The sequence below is a fragment of the Bufo gargarizans genome, chromosome 1 (genome assembly GCF_014858855.1).
Source record: "Bufo gargarizans isolate SCDJY-AF-19 chromosome 1, ASM1485885v1, whole genome shotgun sequence".
In the NCBI taxonomy this organism is placed as follows: Eukaryota; Metazoa; Chordata; class Amphibia; order Anura; family Bufonidae; genus Bufo; species Bufo gargarizans.
In genome coordinates, this window is record NC_058080.1 from 212,819,793 (window position 1) to 212,837,857 (window position 18,065).

Below are 18,065 nucleotides of genomic sequence, written 5' to 3' on the forward strand. Positions count from 1 at the left end.
CAGGGATGTCTCGTTAGAAAAGTGTGTTTTATACTCCAAAAATACAGTAATGTCTGGAGTGATTGGACGCAGCTTGCCCTTTTATCACTGGCAATGTATCACAGAGTGCTGATCTTTTGCATATATTGGGGATATTGCCTATTTTTTACATTTCTCTCTCACACTTCTTGGTTAAACTTGAAGAACATATGTCTTTTTTCCACCATATCATGTAACTATTGTCTGTGATGAGGAATAAGGAGGCAATGATAAACCATTACTGTGAACAGAATCTTTGAGTCACCTTGTTGCTGAGGATATGCCTTGTCTTTTCAGTGGGGTTACCCGAAAGTGCTTCCCTAGCCACCAGTCTCACATTACTGAACATCATAGGAATACTGTTTCTATAGCTTTTTTTTTTTTGTTACATTTATTTTCCTGATTTATATCTTTGCAAATCAATTAGCTATCTGCCATAAAAGTCTAATTGGTGGAGGTTTGAATAATGGGATTTCATACCACCAGTGATGTAGGCACAATGACTCTTAATGAAGTTTATACACAAAGAGTAGACCTAGCATACTTGCCTATTTCTGTGTCTCCCATAGACTAGTATACAGGCGCAAGTTCCATCTTACTGGCATCAGATAACAGTTGATGTGAGGCAAGGAGTCAACATTGATCTAGCACGTTACTTAATGCTGAAAACCATAATCCAGCAGATAAGAAACTCAACTCCTTTATTTAGAAGCCATTAAAATCCACCAAGCGTATGTGTAAAAAACATAACCGATTACTCGTTTTGAGAGTATATTGTTCTCAGTATTTGGTGAAGTGCTCTCCTATCGACTATAAGGTAAAGCTCATTCATGCAGGGGTGTAGCTATAGGGGGTGCAGAGGTAGCAGTCGCTACCGGGCCCAAGAGCCTGAGGGGGCCCAAAGATCCTTGTGCCACATAAGACACTGGCATTATAAAAAAAAGTGCATACTGGTCAATTTACACCTCTGGCTGGAGGGAAGGGGTTAGGTTAAGAATTTGGCATGAGGGGGTGCCCTTTCAATGTTTGCCTCAGGCAGCAGGAAGGATATGTGCTCCCCTGCCCCTTGCCAACAAGCACTGAGGGACGGAGGCCCAAGCTGAACTCTTGCACCAGGGCCCATGAGCTTTTAGCTACGCCCCTGCATTCATGCATACATTGATCCACTGTCCGCTATGAATTAGATCGTGTTGACGGCATTGTCAGGATTGATGATTTTGTCCAAGGTCTCCACCACCACCAATTAGACTTTTATGATGTATCAAATGGCAAAAATTTTAATTGTGGAAAATGTTCCTATTTACAGGTGAAACTCGAAAAATTTGAATATCGTGCAAAGTTCATTTATTTCAGTAATGCAACTTAAAAGGTGAAACTAACATATGAGATAGACTCATTACATGCAAAGCGAGATATTCCAAGCCTTTATTTGTTATAATTTGGATGAATATGGCTTACAGCTTATGGAACCCCAAAGTCACAATCTCAGGTACCCTTTGCTCAGGGAGTATGGATTAATTAGCTGACTAGAGTGTGACACTTTGAGCCTAGTATACTGAACCTTTTCACAATATTCTAATTTTAAGCTGCATTAATGCAATTCCTTTAATTAATGCAATTCCTTTTGCACGATATTCAAATTTTTTGAGTTTCACCTGTATTATTAGGAAAAAATAACTTCAATAGAGAACCTATTTTGGCTCATACTTAATAAATCAGGGCCCGAACCCATTAGTGAAAGTACTCTGTTCTTGGAGTATCACTAGAGACGAGCACATTTTTGGTAAGCTGCTGTGAAAGAATTTCATTTTTCTTGCAATATCATCCATATAAAAATACATACCCTAAGCTTCGTTGTCTCTTTCACAGAAAAGGCAATAGATGAATGTCGATTTTCCTGAGTTTAATTTACTTTTCCAGTGAAGTTGCATCTGATATATGAAAAGTCATGGGAGTTTCGATTTTTATTCAGCACTTGGCAATTCTGATTCATAAGCTTCGACCATTGCATGTGTACTCGTCGTGCTGAATGTTACTGAATCTGTTCTATTAAAATGAAAAACAGCCCATCAAAGAGATCTCCAACAGCTTATTTCACAGAAAGAATAAGTGGGAAATGTTTTGAGAATTGAAATCTAAGTTGAAGAATGGACCTGGTATCCATTAAAGTGGATTACACCCCAGCTTCCCTGTGTCTGGTGCGCAGCTAATTTAACATGCTTCTGCACTATTATTATAATATAATTCATCCTGACATCTGTTCTTTTCACCGGCTCCACAGCAAGTCACGGGATATATGAGGGATTGCCTCATAGGGCTTGTACTCTATTGGATGCTACACTTTAGGTTTAAAACATGATCTTATGGATCATTTAAATTGCAATATAAGCATTTGCCAAGCTCATCTCTTTTACAATACGTCAGACTACATTGCTGCAGCCTCACCACTTTATCCGGCTTTATTTAGCACTCCATTATAATGCCTTGCTTTTTGGGAATTTTAGCATTTGAGCTTTGTACTATAACCATGGAGCAGACTAAGTTTACAGGCCCAGACTTACTAAGCCTGTAGATGGCGTGTCTAGGCCTGCACTAGATTTCTCACAGGCAGGGGTGCAGCTATAGGGGGCACAGAGGTAGCAGTCGCTACCGGGCCCAGGAGCCAGAGGGGGCCCATATACCCTTGGGTGCATAAGAAGACACCAGTATTATAGAAAGTGCATGCTGGTCAAGTTACACTTCTGGCTCAAGGGGGTGACGTTTCAATTTTTGCCTCGGGCAGCAGGAAGGCCTTGTGCTTTTTGCCACTGGCCACAAAGCACTGAGGGAAGGGGGGCTCCAAGCTGAACTCTTGCACCAGGGCCCATGAGCCATTAGCTACGCCCCTGCTCACAGGGGTTCAGGCTGGATGATAAATGTGGTGCAGGGATAGAAATCTTTCACTGACTCTATACCAACTATTCATTGGCTTGCTTTGTGCCAGACTTTTATGTCAAAATTGGGGAGCAATTTTTGCGCAAAACTGCACTTCTTAGACCCGGCCCTTTTCCACAAAGCCCCACTCTTTCTGCTAAGTCCCACCCCATGATCAGCATGTTGGAAAAATGCAATCGCTAAAACTGCGCAAAAATTTGCGACTTTTATTGGCTCTGCGCTATGCTCGCCAGTTTTCTGAAAGTGGCCGTGTTTTCTTATGTAAATGAATCTCTAGACAGATTTACTATTGCGACAATTTAAAAAGTCACAAAAAATTTTGCAATTTCACTCCAGTTAGGTTCATGCTTATCTTATGCGACTTTTTAATAGAACATGCGACTTTTTCCTAAAGACGTGCGACTTTTGTAAAGCCGCTTACTGAAGGATAAACTGCTACCGTCAAACCACATTTATCACAGTATTAAAGGACCATTAATAAATCTGACTTGGCCAAAAGTGACTTTGGACATATGTAAAAGTGGAGTAAGATGTAAGTGTAATGATAAATCTGGCCCACAGTCTTTATTTAGCCTATTAACACTTTATTGTGTTGTACAGTATGTGATAAAACATTGAGCCCCTGCAGCCAATCATTGCAATCTTTTTAATCATAAATCACTTCAGTTTGGACTCAAATGACCCTCCTATGAATAGACATTTTCCTAAACGCCATCCACTTTAAGGCCTCCCTCACTGGACAGTCCTATGAAATAAAGAAGTTTTGGTAAGTATGTCTGTGCTGGTAGGGAATTAAGCCTCACGTATAAAAAAAGGCACCACTCATCTGCTCTCCATTCTGATGACCAAAATGTCTTATACTAAAACTTCACTTTAAAGTATTTTAGCATATGTTTGTGCATCTTTATACACACAACAAAGTGTTCAGATACCATAGAAAACCAAATCTGTCCATTGTGACCCATTTAAATGTTTACTAAGCTTCATACCATATTGAAAGGCAATATATGTTGGGAAACAAATAAAAGGTATCATAATGAAAAAGCAGGATCCACCAGGTAGCAGAGCTTAGATGATTAGCCATACCACACAAAGAGAAACTCATACATTTACTATGGGAACATTACACTCTGTTGTAGTATTGGTGTCACATCCATCCGGTAGAATAGTGAGATGATACAACGTTCTAGCCTTCTTAGATGGGACAAGAGAATTCAAGTGACCTCTGTGGAGGAATCACAGGCAGCTTATCCCACAGCTGGGCGGGTGTATATTTCTTACAATTTTTATTAATTTGCATACCATGCAAATTATAAAACCGGTCCTATTCTTGTCCATTTTGAAATTTGCATTTGACGGTTACAAAACGAATACGGTCATGTGCAGGAGACCTAACCGTGTTGTCCCAATGTAAAAGTTTATCCAATAAAAATTAATCATTAAAGGTGCAGACAGGTGCAAATCAATACTGTAGACAGGTGCACGGAACAGACCCAAGCAAGGCCTGATGAAAAAAAGGAGAGGATCCAGCACCAGTTTTAATAGTTTTTCGTTCCCAGTCTTTATCCACCAAATTTTCAAGATATACAAATACAGTGGCACTTGTTCCCACTCTTCCCCGATTTACACGTTTCGAACACTTCTGTTCTTAGTCATAATCGCTATTCACCATTCACAGTCTTTCTTTCTTGTCTGTTGTCCCTACCAATGTCCTCCTGAAGTTCTGCCAGTGGCAGGACAAACATGCACATTTTACCCACACGGTGCTGTTCTTCATGCATCACTGCTGTTATCTTCTTCTTCTTGTGCAGGTAGATGGCATCTGTGTTGCAGGTAGAGCCGAGCATGCACAAAGCACTATCCAGTGAAACCACCAATGAGGATTTTAGCCACATAAAAGATACCATACATATTCTACTCTTTTGAGGCAGGAGCACATCACACACAGGGAAATGTAGTTTGTAGCTTTTACTACAGTGCTCCTGCGGTGTGCAGGACAAATGTTGAATATAGCCAGTGTTACTGGAGCAACAGAAGTGCCGAAGGAGGTAGAAGACTGAGAGGTTATTCGATGCACAGAAAATGTGCATATACCATTCATTTATGATTACTGCCATCTTTCTGTCAAATCAAAAACTGGTAATAACCCATGTTCCATTCACCTAAACATGATTGTATGATTGCATCTAATATGATCTCCCTTTAAATGATATGAGAGACAGCAAAACCCTAAAAACTGATTATGTATTGAATTTGACATTAAAATCTTATGCTCACAAAGGAATATTCTTAGTACTTGTTTAGTTAGTGGTTTAATCGCTCTAATGGAAACCATTGCTCTAACATTATAAATAAAAAGATAAGAAGCACTTTCACATGCTTCAACAGTTTTATCTTCAGGGGCTACACATCAATCCACAAGGGAATTCCTGATTTATACTGATTTTCTTAGGACACATGCCTGCTTTAAATCATCATTCTTGTTTTTAGCAATGGCCTGGTTTGATATAATACAGGTCTAAGCTGACAGAATTCCAAAGCTGAGCAATGGAAGCACAAAAACCTGCATGTGGATGTAGTAAAAACAGCAACTGTAGCTCAGGAATCACAATAGAGTTGGCCATGGAAGCCTGAATGCACTACTAGTCTCAATTCAGACGAATTACTATGTAAGTGCAAATACATATTTGAGACATTGGGGGTCCTTTATTTTAAGACCAATGTTTTAGACGCTGGTCTTAATACCCCTTTGTGCTGGCTGCAGCTAAGTTATGTAGAGGCGCCGGCCTCTACATAACTTTGGCATATCTACCACCTGTCTAAATCTGCGCCAGCTCCCTTGCTGGCGTAGATTTAGACCATTTTCTATGCCTAAAACAGCTGTAGAAAATTATAAATGAAACAAGCCTGCCGGCCCACCCCCTTCCACGCCCATGTCCCCTTTTTTAGACCTGGCGTGAGCAGGGAAAAGGCTCAGATTGCGGTGCAAATAACCTTTGTGCTGAAATCTGCGCTAGATATACACCAAAAATCGGTGTATATCTGAAAATCAATTACCCCCTTTGTCTGACATTTTAAAATTGGATCCAAGGAATGTGATAAAAACCCAATATGAGTAAAAACCCTGCCACTCTAGTGTCCTGCCCCAGTTCAATTACCGGTCAAATGTATCAATGCTATCACTACAGGACTGCAACAGCATCAGGTACCTTATGTGAATACTAGTGACTTTACAATATACAAAACAGCCGCAACAAGATCGTAGTTAAACAAATATGAACACTATTTGATACCAACAGGATACCCTGCCAATATCTGCTAGTACTGCTGTGGAACATTAATATTTTCTGTTAGTGCGTGAGTTCCGCATTGACAATCAATAGGGGGACCGTGACTATATTTTATGTTGTGACAAGTGATAGTATACATAGAGTCCAATATTATCTTTTTATGCCATTTTAGTTATTTGGGTTTTATTATATAGGCATTGTTTGAGATATGTGTATGGTATATGAATTTATGTCTAATGTTGTTTTTTAAAAGTAATTAAATGGTATTATATTGTTGATAAAAAGACAGCCAATTACCCCAAAATATTAACATTAAAAACTACAGCTTCATTTAAAAAATTGTTGTGTAGAAGTAGAAAAACATCAACTATATAAACTTAGAAAAGTTAATGTCTTATGTACAGTGGCAATTATTTTTTTATAACCTTTCCCCAAAAAATTACTGTATGCACCCCAAAGTGGTGCCACTAAATGCCCTCATACAAGCCCTCATACAGTTGAGTCAGGGGAAAAATAAAAAAGCATTGATTTAGGAAGGCAGAAATGAAAAAAAAAAAAATTAAATTACTGTCAAAAATGTCTACAGCGCCAAGGCGTCAAAGTTTAGGCTGTTATGCCCATGGAAACAGCAAATATGTGGGGTTATTTTAACCACATTGTGCACCACAATGTTATAGTATGTCAAGGTTATGCCTGTCCTCACACGCTTTGACATACATTTATGTCACTGGACTGGCAGTTGGAACCTCATGGCTTCATAGGTCATACAAGTATGAAGGAGAAAAGTACCTCATTTTGGGGACTACTGCATGTTTGCAAAGGTCTGAAAAAAGTGTGAAGATACAATACCATTTAAAAAGTTATAGGGATTAATTTAGGGGTATAATGTTGTAGAATGCTTCATTTTGTTATATGATTTTTATTTTCAAAGTCCAGTTTTAACTAGGCAAATGGCAAGATCATAAGTAATAGGGAGGGAAGAATTTTAAATGACAGGTTTGGCAAAAGAGCTATCTCTCCAAGCTTGCCATCTAGGTTGGGTTTTCTTACTAGCTCATGTTGTGAGTATTGGTCTATGAGTGCAATCACTTCAGAGATAGCTCTCGTGTAGGCTTGGTTCCGTTTAGCTATAAGTTCCTGGATAGCAGTCAAAGCATGGGTCCAGATAGAGCTGCAGCTAGGGGGGTTTAGTAGAAATGCCTATCCCTAAAATCACAATGTGTGGCTGGAGAGAGAAAGGCGCTCATAGGGTGAATAAGTCAGGATGTGCTCCTCAAAAGAGGATGTAGTCTGCTCACCTGTGCACAACACTAGTGAGAGCGGAACGAAGGAGAAGTCCTTGTTGGTGCAGCCGGAACTATCAGAAACCCTTGGAGCAGGAGCCAAACTGCCAGTGGAGTGATGTATGACAATGGAAATTGACAAGAATGGAATTGTCAAGCTGATCGTTGATAGTGAGATTAGTAGAACTACAAATAACAGCACACTGCTAGTCAATTGCACAAAGATATAAGCAAACACTGAATAAAAAATAGCTGCTTGGTAGCCATACTTACTGCAAGGGCAGTTATAAGCTCTTTGCGCATATAATTGTTCAAAAATATGTCAGGCCCATCTACCAGACAACAAGGTGGCTTCTAATCAGATGGGGCCTACTCTAACATGCCTCTCCTGGGCTTACAGCCTACAATCTGGGCAAAGTAGCACCCAGCTATATCCTACACATGCCTCACCCAGGCTGTCAGCCTGCAATATGGGCAAAGTAGGATACAGCTGTACAATCTATCTAATTAAAAGCACATGGTAAATGGGCGGTGGTGCACGGTTCAAACTCACCACCAGGTGAGTTGATAGTGAGAGGCGCCTCTCACTATTGACGATCACCTCGACGATTCCAGTCTTGACAATTTCCAGTGTTATCGCTAAAATCACTAAAGAAGGTGAGAGAAGATGAGCACTAATAATTTTGATACCACTTTTGTTTATTTACTCCTGCCATTATAAGATTTAAAAATGTAGGGGTTATTTACTAAATGATCTACGCCAGTTTATTTCTCTGTTTCACACCTGCATATTAGACCTCAACATTTATGTTTTTTTCATTTATTTGGAGCAATTTGGATCTTAAAAGTTCTATAAAGATGATTTTATGCTAATAATTAAAAGGGTATTCCATCACAAGAAAAAAAAAGTTTTGAACATGCTTTACTGTATACCCACCTTACTGATCCCCTGCCACTGCAGTTCTGATGGTGCCAGGTCCCGACTGCACCCCACTTCCTGCGAGCCTTCAATGACACTGCTGCTCAGCCAATCACTAGCTACAGCCATGTCCCTCATCAGCCATCTTTCACACAAAAATCTGTAAGTGTCCCTCTTTCGCCACCCAAAAGGTTGGGTGGTTTGAGTACAAGATAGGTTTACAGCTACAGCACTGGTTCAGTTGGCTGATGTGGGTGTTACCAGTATCACCAGGTATGACCAAACTAAGCCCCCATTATTACCACTATAAATGGCCAGTTGGTGTGAATACACACAGAAAACAGGGGCTTTGTAATTGTATTCAAAATTAAACAACAGAAAAAACAAAATTTGCTCAATCATTTACGCACAGATCTGTTGCTGAGTGTATATCAACAATTGCTTTCAATGAAAGTACAATTTTTTTTGCAATTATGTTTGAAATAACGTTTTAAGATGCAAATCTAATAAAGATTGTAGCAATTTTCAAGAGATGTACAAGCAAAGTGATTAAAGGGGTTCTCCACTTTGGAAATCCTTTTTGTTTTTACAATAGCAGATCACAAAGTATCCCTCTGCCCCCTGTGATCTGTGGGGAAACCCTGCAGTAAGTGTTCAGCTTCCCTACTACAGAAAGCCCTTTCAAAGCAAAAGGTTGACTGTGTAATGGAGGACTGGACAAGGCCTCCAGAGTGCTCTCCACTAATGAGAAGAAGATCCAAAACAGAGAATCCCCCTCTATTACCTAAAAGGTATTGTGAAAACAAGTTTTGCTACAATGGACAACTGCTAACCTGTTTCTTTGAAAGGGAGTCTGTCAGTAGTCTTGACCCTGCAAAACTGCTGACAGTGCTAGATTGCAAACTTGGAGAACTATTGAAACAGGCTTTGGTAGCAGCATGACTGACAATGAGCGATGGCTTTAGCGTCCATCCAGCATTCTGCTACAGCCATGAAAGAAAAGGTTGTGGAGCAAAGGTCACTCCGGTGTTAGGGAAGACCCAGAAGACACCTGCAGCAGAGGCACACACACATACACAAAATTATTTCCAGGTCTCCTGACTAGTGCTGTCAGCTATCTTGTAGGGAAAAATATTGCTCAGAGACTCCCTTTAAATTCTATAAAAGGGTTTATCTCCCCTGAGATAACCCTTTTAGAAAAGGAGCCATGACGGCTTCTAACTCCCACAACAAACAGCCAATTCTGAATGGGGATGTGACAGATGACTGGCTATCCATGTAATGCAGAATAAGACCTGCTCGTTCTCAAAGAGGTGACTCCTAAGTGGAATCCTCTCTAAGATATCCATACGCTCTAATAGATCTTACGGACAGAAATTGCCCTGATGGGCTGTATGGGTCAACCTCTTTTATTAGGCTACTTTCACATCTGTGTTGTGCTGTCCGGTTTTGAGATCTGGCACTGGGTCTCAAAACCGCAACACAACACTTCAGTTTTGTCCCCATTTATTGTCAATAGGGAGAAAACTGAACAAACCGGAACAGAGTACACCAGAATGCAAAACCACTGCAAGCAGGACACGGATCCAGCGCCCATTCACTTACAATGGTTTTAGTGCCAGATCCGGCGTGTAAAATTTCGATATAATACAACCAGATCCGTTCTGAACGGATGTAGCTGGTTGTATTATAATAACGGAAGCATTTCACTGGGGTTTTGAGATCCCATTCCTGATCTCAAAACCAGATAGCAAAAGCGCAGATGTGAAAGTAGCCTTAGACTAGTTTCACACTTGCGGCAGAGGAATCCGGCAAATCCGGCAAAACGCATGCAAACTGATTGCATTTTAAGACGGATCAGGATACTGATCCGTCTTAAAAATGCATTGCAGGAACGGATCTGTCTGTCCGTTTGTTATACGGATAAACTGATCCGTTTCAAATTTTTTTTCACATTAATACGCAGACCGGAAGGACGGATCTGACATTCCGGTATTTTGAATGCCGGATTCGGCACTAATACATTCCTATGGAAAGAAATGCCGGATCCGGCATTCAGCCAAGTCTTCTATTTTTTGGGCTGGAGATAAAATAGTATCATGCTGAAGTTTTATCTTTTGCCTGATCAGTCAAAAAGACCAAACTGAAGACATCCTGATGCATCCTGAACGGATTGCTCTCTATTCAGAATGCATGGAAGTAAAACTGATCAGTTCTTATCCAGTATAAAGCCCCTAGGATGGAACTCTATGCCAGAAAAGAAAAACGCAAGTGTGAAAGTACCCTAAGTCAGGAAATAAGGAATTCCTACAGCTGTTTGCTGTTGTACTATAACGGTAAAGTTTAAACAACTCCAGTTTGTAAATGCCCGATGTGGCCTCCTACCCTTCATCCAAATATATACTGTTACAAATTATGTATTATTTCAGCCACCAAAACTTTACAAACTTCTGCAATGCAAGAGCATCCCACTAGGTGGCAGGATTTCACTATGCCCATATGTGTGTGTTAAGATGCCAGGGAAAAAGTCGCTATTCTTTCCTGAGTAAATTTCACTTTAGAAAAACAAAGCTGACTTTTTGTGCTCGGGCTATGCATAGATCTAAATACTAGGCAAAGGGTAAATTGAATTTTTTTTTTAAATATTCAGCAACTAATATAATAGAGTATTACATAAAAGAATAGTAGACTGTATCATAATCTGTTTGAATATTGTAATGGTGCATTTTTTAGGATATATATATATATATTTCAGTGCCTAGCGACATGCCTAGCGACATACTCAACCAGCTATGGTATAAATGCATCATTTTTTATTTTACATTTTGTGCAAATCTATTATATTGCCTATATGCTTCTATATAGGATAATAATGGGCATGATCTAGATACTCGTGTATTAATCTATGCAAAGTAGTGTGGTTAGGATTTGGTTGCAGCTTGATGTATTATCCAGCAATTGTGGTCCACATAAAATGTGAATCCAGTTTGAAGCAGGGCTTGTATGCCATTAAACTGACATTAGTCATGTTCTCAGTGTAAACATTACCACATTTGTTAGTTCTTGCAGTGCCCCTGGGCTGTGTATATAGCTGAAATATATTTAGAGGCAGCTCTACATCCACGATGTCTGCACAAAGTTATTACAAGTCATCAAGTATGTTATACATGACATGTAAGCCATCATATTCTGAGTCTGACGTGAAGAATTCCCAGTGATCACTGATGATCAAAGACTTTCTGGCAGCTGACTTAAGACTTTGATGAAAGTTAAAGTTCTCTTTACAAAACCAAACCCTATATCTGATGAGTTTTATGAGATTTTAACCAAAGAAGCCAGTGGAAGTAAGTGCAAGTATGCAACATTCATATACAAGCATGAACATAAAGTAACATTGACATAGGACACACTGATGGTAAGAGTCTGCCTACCTTGCAAACATGAAGAGGCTCCTGGTACCCTGTGCCACCTTGCAGTCTGAAGCCCCAGGGTGCTCCCCCACTCATGGTTACACAGATATAATCCCCAGTGCCCATCTTGACTTGTCGTTAAGATTAAATTCCTTTCTTGATGGTGACAGAAACTTTTTCGAATGTGAACCTGAGGGCTGGGAGCAGACCAGCTGAGTATGTTCAGCACCACTCACTGACTTATTGCACATTGAAATGTGGTTATGGAGGAGGATGGAATACATCCAGAGACCTCCAAGGATCAGCCCACTGCACCGTCATAGGAATATGTCCATCCCCCAGATCCTGGGAAAACATTAGTGTTCTTTTTCATAATATTAGCATTCGACAACTTACTGTAACCTGCTTCAGTCAGCACACAGAACTGTGCAATAAACAACATTCAGCAATTGCAACCTAAGTGTAAATGTATATGATTTACAAGATAGAAGTAGCAGTAATATATAAAATGCAGGATTAATATGATCCAGACATAGGAAGGTTAACTAGACCTGTGTGTATTGCCCTCCCCATGCATGATGCTGAAACTATAAAACATCCTGTATCAAAGGAGTCCCCAAACTAAGATTTCAGTGACTGGTACCGTATGTATGGACGTGTGTTTCTTCATATGTGCAGCCCCATGCAGTGAACCTGAGCAGCCTTAGGCCTCTTGCACAGAAACATTTTTTTCCCCTTTCCGTTCCTTTTTTTGCGTTCCATATACGGACCGTATACAGAACCATTAATTTCAATGGATCAGCGTATCCATTTTTTGCGGACCGCAAAATACTGAAAAAGCCATACGGTTGTGTGCAAGAGGCCTTACACGAACAAGGCTATGTGAGCAGTGTGTGCAGAACCAAGGTATATATGTGGTCTTTATAGATGTGCAAACATAAGATGGCAGACCTGAGAGACATTATTAGGACTAGGGTTGAGCAAAACCTGATGAAGTGGAATTTGATCCGAATTTCAGGGAAAATTCGATTCGCTGCAATGCCAAATTTCCTCGTGCTTCGTGGTAGTGATTTTCCCTGAATGGAGATAAAAAAAAATATAAAAAAAATCTGAGAGAGAGATTTTGCACTAGATCTTCAATCAAGATGGCCGAGGGTAAGTATGATTTAAATCATTTTTTACATTATTTCTGTCAGATGCCGTGATCAGCTATGAACGCGACATCTGAGGGGTACAATGACGGTGGGGGGGGGGGGGTGTAATCACCGTGAAAAAGTAATTCGACACAAAACCATGCCAAGTTTGGCAGCAATCTGGCATAGTTTCTAAGGCTGAAAAAAGACATTTGTCCATCCAGTTCAGCCTGTTATCCTGCAAGTTGATCCAGAGGAAGACAAAAAAAAAAAACCTATGGAGGTAGAAGCAAATTTTCCTAATTTTAGGGGGGGGGAAATTTCCTCCCAACTCCAATTAGGCAGTAAGAATAACTCCCTGGATCTGTTCTCCAGAAATCTAATAACTATTAGCTGTAACACTCCAGAAATTCATCCAGGCCCCTCTTGAGCTCTTTTAGTGACCTTACCATCACCACCTCCTCAGGCAGAGAGTTCCATAGTCTCACTGCTCTTACCGTAAAGAATCCTATTCTATGTTTGCGTACAAACCTTCTTTCCTCCAGACGCAAAGGATGTCCCCTCGTCACAGTCCTAGGGGTAATCAGATGATGGGAGAGATCTCTGTACTGCCCCCTGATGTATTTATACATAGTTATTAGCAGTGGCGTACACAGAGAAGTAAGGCCCCCAATTAGATCTCCTCTCAGTCGCCTTTTTTCTAAAGTGAATAAACCTAATTTTCATAATCTTTCTGGGTACTGTAGTCCACTCCAGTTATTACTCCACCCCATTCCAGTTATTACTTTAGTTGCCCTCCTCTGTACCCTCTTCAGCTCTGCTATGTCTGCCTTGTTCACAAGAACCCAGAACTGCACGCAGTACTCCATGTGTGGTTTAACTAATGGTTTGTAAAGTGACAGAACTATGTTCTCATCATGTGCATCTATGCCTCTTTTGATGCAACCCATTATCTTATAAACCTTGGCAGCAGCTGCCTGACACTGGTTTCTACAGTTTAATTTCCTGTCCACTAAAATTCCTAAGTCCTTTTCCATGTCAGTGTTACCCAGTGTTTTACCATTTAGTATGTACGGATGACTTGCATTATTCCTTCCCATGTGCATAACCTTACATTTGTCAGTGTTTAAACCTCATCTGCCGCTGACGTGATGACGTGATGACGTAGAGGACGTCGCGCTCTCCGCCTCCCCCCTCCCGGCTCAGCTGTCTCGCTGCTTGGAACATGTTGGCGTCTCTGTGCCGAACCTTCCCCGCACCCTCTTCATGACCGTGGGTTAATCTACAGCGCTACTCTACTGCCTTTCATCTACGGCCTAAGACGCTGTTGTTACCGGTTGTTGCGCTCGGACGTGGGGCCTGCTTTTCTGCTTATTTCCGATCTGGCTGTTCCTGCCGCTTCTGCCGCTCTCTCCTGTTCTACCTTCCCTGCCGTCGTGAACAGGTCGGTATGTGGAGTTCTTCTGTGGAGTGTGTCTCCGGTCCTCGTTGGTTCGCTGCTCCCCTCCTGTTGTTAGTGTGAGTGGCTCCTCTGTTGGACAAGCTGACAAGCTGAGGATACATATTTGGGACCGCTGCCAAAATCATCCTTGCTTCTTCTCTCCTCACGCTATTGTGCATGATCTGTTCCTTCCCCTGTGTCTGCACCCTCTATCGACTTGCTCTCTCCTCTCCTGGATCCTGTGGTGATTAACCTCCCGGTGTTGTGAATCTAACTAACCCTGAGTTGGAGAACGATAATTTGCTGGACATCCTTCGGGGGGAGCCTGTCTGAAGCCCATGATACCATTAATTCTGCTATTGGGATCTCTGGTTTTTTGTCCAGTATACCTTAAAAAAAAAAAAAAAGCGTAATGGGAAACAAAAAAAAAAAAAAAAAAAAAGAGAATTTACCGGAGCGCGAAAGAGTATACAGCAGAGCGGATATATTTAACAAAAAGAAAAAAAATAGGGGGACGAAGGGGGAAGAAGGGAAGAAAAAAGGTAAGAAAAGTTTAACCCCCCCCCTCGCTCCCTCCCTCACCCAGAGGGGAGTGGACGACCCGGGAGCCCCCCCCTAAAACCTGCCCCCCCTGCCCCCCTTCCCCCCCCCCCCCCCCCCCCCCCCCAGGAGACGAAGGAGAGCCCCCCCGCTCTCTCTTCTTAAAAAGCGAAAGAGGCGGATAGGCGAAGAAAGACAAAAGAGAAATAAATAAAAACTATAAAAAAAAATAAATAAAAAAAGCAGGAAAAAAGTTATGGCCCCAAAAGCTACCAGGCGCTCGACTGATCTCTCAAGCCAGAAACACGGGTCCAAAACTCCTGAACCAACAAAATTGGACCAGTTCCTGAGGTCTCCTAGGGTCAATACCAGGGGCGGACAAAAGGAATTTTTCTCTAAAAAAAAAAATGATGACTCAGAGCTAACTGAGTTAGAAACACAAAAAATCGCTAGATACCCCGAAGAAGAAGACGGTATAATGGGGGAAGTAATCCCTAATGATAACTCTTCTCCGCTAGAAGAAATACTCCTCGCGGTTAAACAGAACGGGGATTTAATACAGGCGGTCACAACCCAATTGGGGTTTATTCAAGTTGATGTGGGTCTAATAAAAGATGATTTGTCCAAAATCCGAGATAGAGTCCACAACCTTGAAAGCTCCGTCACCCTTATACAGAATGAATCCAAAAAAATAAAAACGGAAGTCTCTACATTTAAATCTGAATATAATCTCTTGAAGAAAAAGGTAGTGGACCTTGAAGATAGGTCACGAAGATACAATGTGAGAATAATTGGGATTCCAGAGGGCGCGGAAGAAAAAAATCCAACCCAATTTGTACAGAAATTAATTCTTGAGAACTTTGGGAAAGATTCATTTTCTCCTTTTTTTATGATTGAAAGAGCTCATCGGGTCCCAGGGGGAAAACCAATTCCAGGGAGACAACCTCGGACAGTCCTTGCTAAGTTATTGACGACAGGGGACAGGGACGTCCTCCTGAGAAGGGCGAGGGAATCCCCACCAGTTATGTATAACGGGGGTAGATTGGCTTTTTTTCCCGACTTTTCAAAAGAAATACAAGAAAAGAGACGCACATTTATGATTGTTAAAAAGAGGCTAAGAGAAAGAGATATTAAATATTCGCTTATATTCCCAGCCAAATTGCGGATTGTTTTTAATGACAAAACCCTTTTTTTTGACACCCCGGAAGAAGCTGAGGACTGGCTTGACCGAAATAATCGATAATGTAATTGGGTTATGATCTGGCGGGAATAGTTAGTACTATAAGGGGCCTATACCCCTAAATGTATTTTTCTCTGCTTCCTAATGGGGATGGCTGTGTTGGGGGGAGTGCGGGTGGGTTGGTCATAGGAAAGAAATCTACTACAATATGTGGTGGATTGCTTGTGGGGGGGGGGGGAGGGGTGGGGGGGGGGTGGGCTGGGTTGTGGTGCGTCAAAGTAGGTGTGGTTCCCCTTTTTTTTTTTTTTTGGTTTACTACTTTTCTTCTTTTTTCTCTTTTCTCCCTCTCTCCTGTTTCTTCACTTAACCATTGTTGATGACGATGATTAGAATTCTTGCTTGGAATATACGGGGTTTGGGGGAAAGAGGTAAGAGACAAGCGGTTTTTGACCTGACTCAGGCCCATCTACCAGCAATAGTATGCTTGTTAGAGACCCACCTTACTGAAGAGACCACTAGAGTGGTCGACAGGGGATGGGCTGCGCATTCGTATCATTCGACCCTCTCCAATTATTCAAGAGGTGTTACGGTGTTGATACATAGACTTATTGATTTCGTCTGTGAGGCATCCTCTGTCGACCAACAGGGGAGATTTATCTTTTTATATTGTAGGTTAGGGGGAAAGCTATGTATTTTGGCCTTTGTCTATATCCCACCGCCATTTTCTTTTTCAGTTCTCAATTCTCTTCTATTATTCATGGATAAATGGCCAGAATGTCCAACATTGATTATTGGCGATTTTAACTGTGTCATCGATCCTATACGTGACAGGGTTTCTATGAGTGCTGGGAGGGACAGTCCGGTCCAGGGGTCTCCCCTTGCACGGTTTTGCCTGGAGGCTGGATTTGAGGACGCTTGGGAAACTCTGGCACAGGGGAAAAGGGTTTTTTCATGCTTTAGTAATGCAGGTAAATCGTTGTCTAGAATAGATCTTGTATTGATAAATAGTAAACATCTGAAATTGATAAAGCGAATGAAATATGAAACAAGGTCAATATCCGATCACTCTCCGCTATTACTTGAACTATGCTTATCTCAGGAAAGATATACACCAAAACCTCCCTTTAGACTAAACCCTTATTGGCTATCAGTTATAAAGACACATGAAATAATTCAAAATGAAATAGGCCGATTTTGGGATATAAACTATGGCTCAGCAAAAATTCAAGTGGTATGGGACACCTTTAAGGCGTATATGAGGGGATTGATGGTTAGTAACATTACGAATCTTAGAAGGGAATATGCTAAAAAACAGAAAAATCTAGAAAAAGATGCAGTGTTGGCGACAGAATCCTTCCATATAAATAAGACGCAGAAGAATAGGGAAAATATGCAAAAAGCCACCCAAATATATGCTAACTTTTTACTGGATAAGGCTCAACAGAGTCTTTTTTTTAAAGGGCAAAAATACTTTACAGAGTCAGGGCGACCTGGTAAACTCCTTTCTAGAGTAATCTCCAATCAACAACCAAAAAAACATATAGATAAGGTTCGAGCGAGTGATGGTAGGATAGTCACTAGACAGGGCCTGGTGGAGAAGGCCTTTCTTGATTATTTCCTTGACCTGTACAAAGCTGATTCCAACATTACAGAGGATAAGATAGATTCCTATCTAGATAGGATCAACTTCTCAACTATTACTGAGACGCAAAAAAAAACACTAGAATTGGAGGTTTCAATGCAGGAACTTGAGGGAGCTATTAAACTATGCTCAGCTAACTCCACTCCTGGTTCAGACGGGCTTCCATATGAATTCTATACTAAATATGGGGACTGTATTTTTCCCAGATTGTTGGAGGTCTTTGCTGAATCAATGAAGGATGGGATACTACCAGATTCAATGATGGAGGCTATAAT

The 18,065-nt window shown here is 41.0% G+C and overlaps 1 protein-coding gene across 1 annotated transcript in view; it reads right to left on the minus strand.

Annotated features, from left to right (window-relative positions):
- Positions 1-12,084, minus strand: part of SYNPO2 (synaptopodin 2) — a 270,414-nt gene extending 258,330 nt beyond the window's left edge. Inside the window, exon 1 of the mRNA XM_044301217.1 lies at positions 11,876-12,084. Within this exon, the coding sequence (XP_044157152.1) occupies positions 11,876-11,980 (105 nt within the window). The 5' untranslated portion in view covers positions 11,981-12,084. The remainder of the gene's footprint in view (positions 1-11,875) is intronic.
- Positions 12,085-18,065: the final 5,981 nt, after the last annotated feature.